Source organism: Stegastes partitus, unplaced genomic scaffold (assembly GCF_000690725.1).
Source record: "Stegastes partitus isolate 25-593 unplaced genomic scaffold, Stegastes_partitus-1.0.2 Scaffold15, whole genome shotgun sequence".
NCBI classification, from domain to species: Eukaryota; Metazoa; Chordata; class Actinopteri; family Pomacentridae; genus Stegastes; species Stegastes partitus.
Window position 1 is genome coordinate 1,866,247 of NW_007577746.1, and position 2,156 is coordinate 1,868,402.

Consider the following 2,156-nt stretch of genomic DNA (forward strand, 5'->3'; position numbering starts at 1 on the left):
ACTGTTTGTCAGACAAACTGTTGTCAGTCCGTCGATCAACATGATAATTTAACCCTTGCACTGCCGGTGTTGTTCTCTATTTTAGATTTTGGAAGGTCGGACAGCCAGATCATGGCGGTCCCAACAATGTTGAGGACTGTGTGGAGATGTATCACCATGACCCAGCGCTCGCCAACTGGAATGACGCCCCCTGTGGACACGGGCGGCGCTGGTTGTGTGAGAAAGACCCAAAATAATGGGGCACCCCTATAGCTCACCAAATTGAGCGGGCGACCCACGAACAGGGCTATAGTTCCCCAACGCAGCGGTTGTGGTTTCGACTCCCGCTCATGACCCTTTGCTGCAGGTCTCTCCCCATTCTTCTCCATCCTTTCCTGTCTCTACTGCTCTAAATAAAGGCAAAAGCCCAAAAAATATATTAAGAAAAAAAAAAAGAAAGATGCAAAATAATAAAAATAACCTGAATAAAAACTGATTATTGAGCAATGAAGCAATAAATTGATTTCGTCCATATTTTTGCAAGTTGCTCATGTACTTTTGGATAATATTCACAGGGGCACCATGTGCTAAAATCAACTTGTGTATTATTTGTTGGAAGATGATGGTCAAAGTTAGACTTCATTACCAGTGGTCAACAGAGCACCCGAATTTTTTTCATGGGAGTTAACATTCCGTTACAGAGGCCTGTTCAGAGTTGGCTATTCATTGTGTATGAAAATCAATGTCCATTTGAGATAAAATGTTGAGCTGAAGAGATTTTAGTCTGAAGTCAAATGGTGTCATTCACAAACCGATGTAACATTTATAATATTTAATGAGTTGGAAATGCTTACATAAAAATGCTTTTATGACAGTTACATTTTTTTTTTACATTCAAGGAAATACTGATCAGAAGCTAAAGATGAAGACATCAAAATCCTATTTTAGTCACAGAAATCCTCCTTATCAAAAATAGGACTTTGATCTACCTCCTGAACTGAACTCTCCAGATGTAAGACCACTAAATTTCTCGTTTGCCTCACAAATGAATCAGTGTCGTTTACTTGAGATCAATTTACAGGCAGCAAAGGAGCTGCTGCAGAGATTCATTCTTTTCCTGGAGGTTTGCTCGAAAACTAATCAACCATTTCTTGTCTCCACTGTCCTTTAAATCCAAACCCAGTCAAACCCTAAAATGTATTGATTGAAATGATGAAAACTTGCTCCTGCTCTACACAGTTTATCTGCACAACACAACAGATTCACACATTCACAGAAGCTTTTCATGAATTTGGTGAACATACCAATAGTTTAATTATTAAATCAGGGTTACTAAAACTAACAGATATAATTGAACTCCAGATGTTACTAATTATGTTGAAAGCCAAAAACAGAGTTTTACCAGGAAACCTGCAAAAGTTGTTTGTGTTTACTTCAGAAGATGAAAATCATAGAAGAAGATTTGATTTTAAGCACCAGGCTGCTCGGACTACCTTGAAACAGATGTGTATTTCAGTTGTTGGTGTAAAAATATGGAATTCCCAAATACAAGATTTAAAAGGTTGTACAGATATTTATAAATTTTAAAAAAAAAGTTCAAATGTAGAAAAAATTGTCAATATGTACTTGAAACTTAAATTGGACATTAAGGATCAATTGTGTTGAGTTTTAAAATTTTACTTGTATGTTTTTTGTTTGTTTGTTTCATTTTCTTTGTTTTATTTTGTTTTGTTATTATAATCAAAGTGGTAATTGGGTAGGTTACTGAAAATCAACTGTATGACATATCGGACCATCTTTTCTTTCTTTTTTTGTTTTCTTATTTTAGTTGTTTAAATAGGGGCCAGGGAAATACAAGAAATTTTTTTTCTTCTTGCTGCTCCTTTCCAATCATGGAGGTGTTGATCTGAAAATGTAGAGTGCATTTATGTACAAATCATGTTGTCTACCTTCATGAAAAGAACGAATAAATAAATAAATAAATTTGATTAAATCTCTACACGATTCATAAAAATAGATACTTTTTTGTGCTTAATCTGGGCAGAAATATAAACAGAGCTGAAAAGAAGAACAGATGCGGCGACAAGAGTCCACATGTCATTAAACTTAGATGAAGTGGTAAAAAGTCAAGTATTTCTCTTGTGTCAAAGGAAATACTGATCATCTAAGAAGTTGGA

General features: G+C 35.5%; 1 protein-coding gene and 1 long non-coding RNA gene across 5 annotated transcripts in view; one reads left to right on the forward strand and one right to left on the reverse strand.

The window, feature by feature from the left end:
* The window catches only part of LOC103363767 (CD209 antigen-like), a 13,210-nt gene extending 12,932 nt beyond the window's left edge, over positions 1-278 (forward strand). For all 4 annotated transcript variants that reach the window (XM_008290659.1, XM_008290675.1, XM_008290682.1 and 1 more), the window contains exon 5: positions 86-278. In XM_008290659.1, coding sequence (XP_008288881.1) covers positions 86-236 — 151 coding nt within the window. In that variant the 3' untranslated portion in view covers positions 237-278. The remainder of the gene's footprint in view (positions 1-85) is intronic.
* The window catches only part of LOC103363792 (uncharacterized), a 20,863-nt gene extending 18,924 nt beyond the window's left edge, over positions 1-1,939 (reverse strand). Inside the window, exon 1 of the long non-coding RNA XR_520514.1 lies at positions 1,929-1,939. This is a non-coding gene — a long non-coding RNA (uncharacterized LOC103363792). The remainder of the gene's footprint in view (positions 1-1,928) is intronic.
* Between the last annotated feature and the right edge of the window lie 217 nt (positions 1,940-2,156).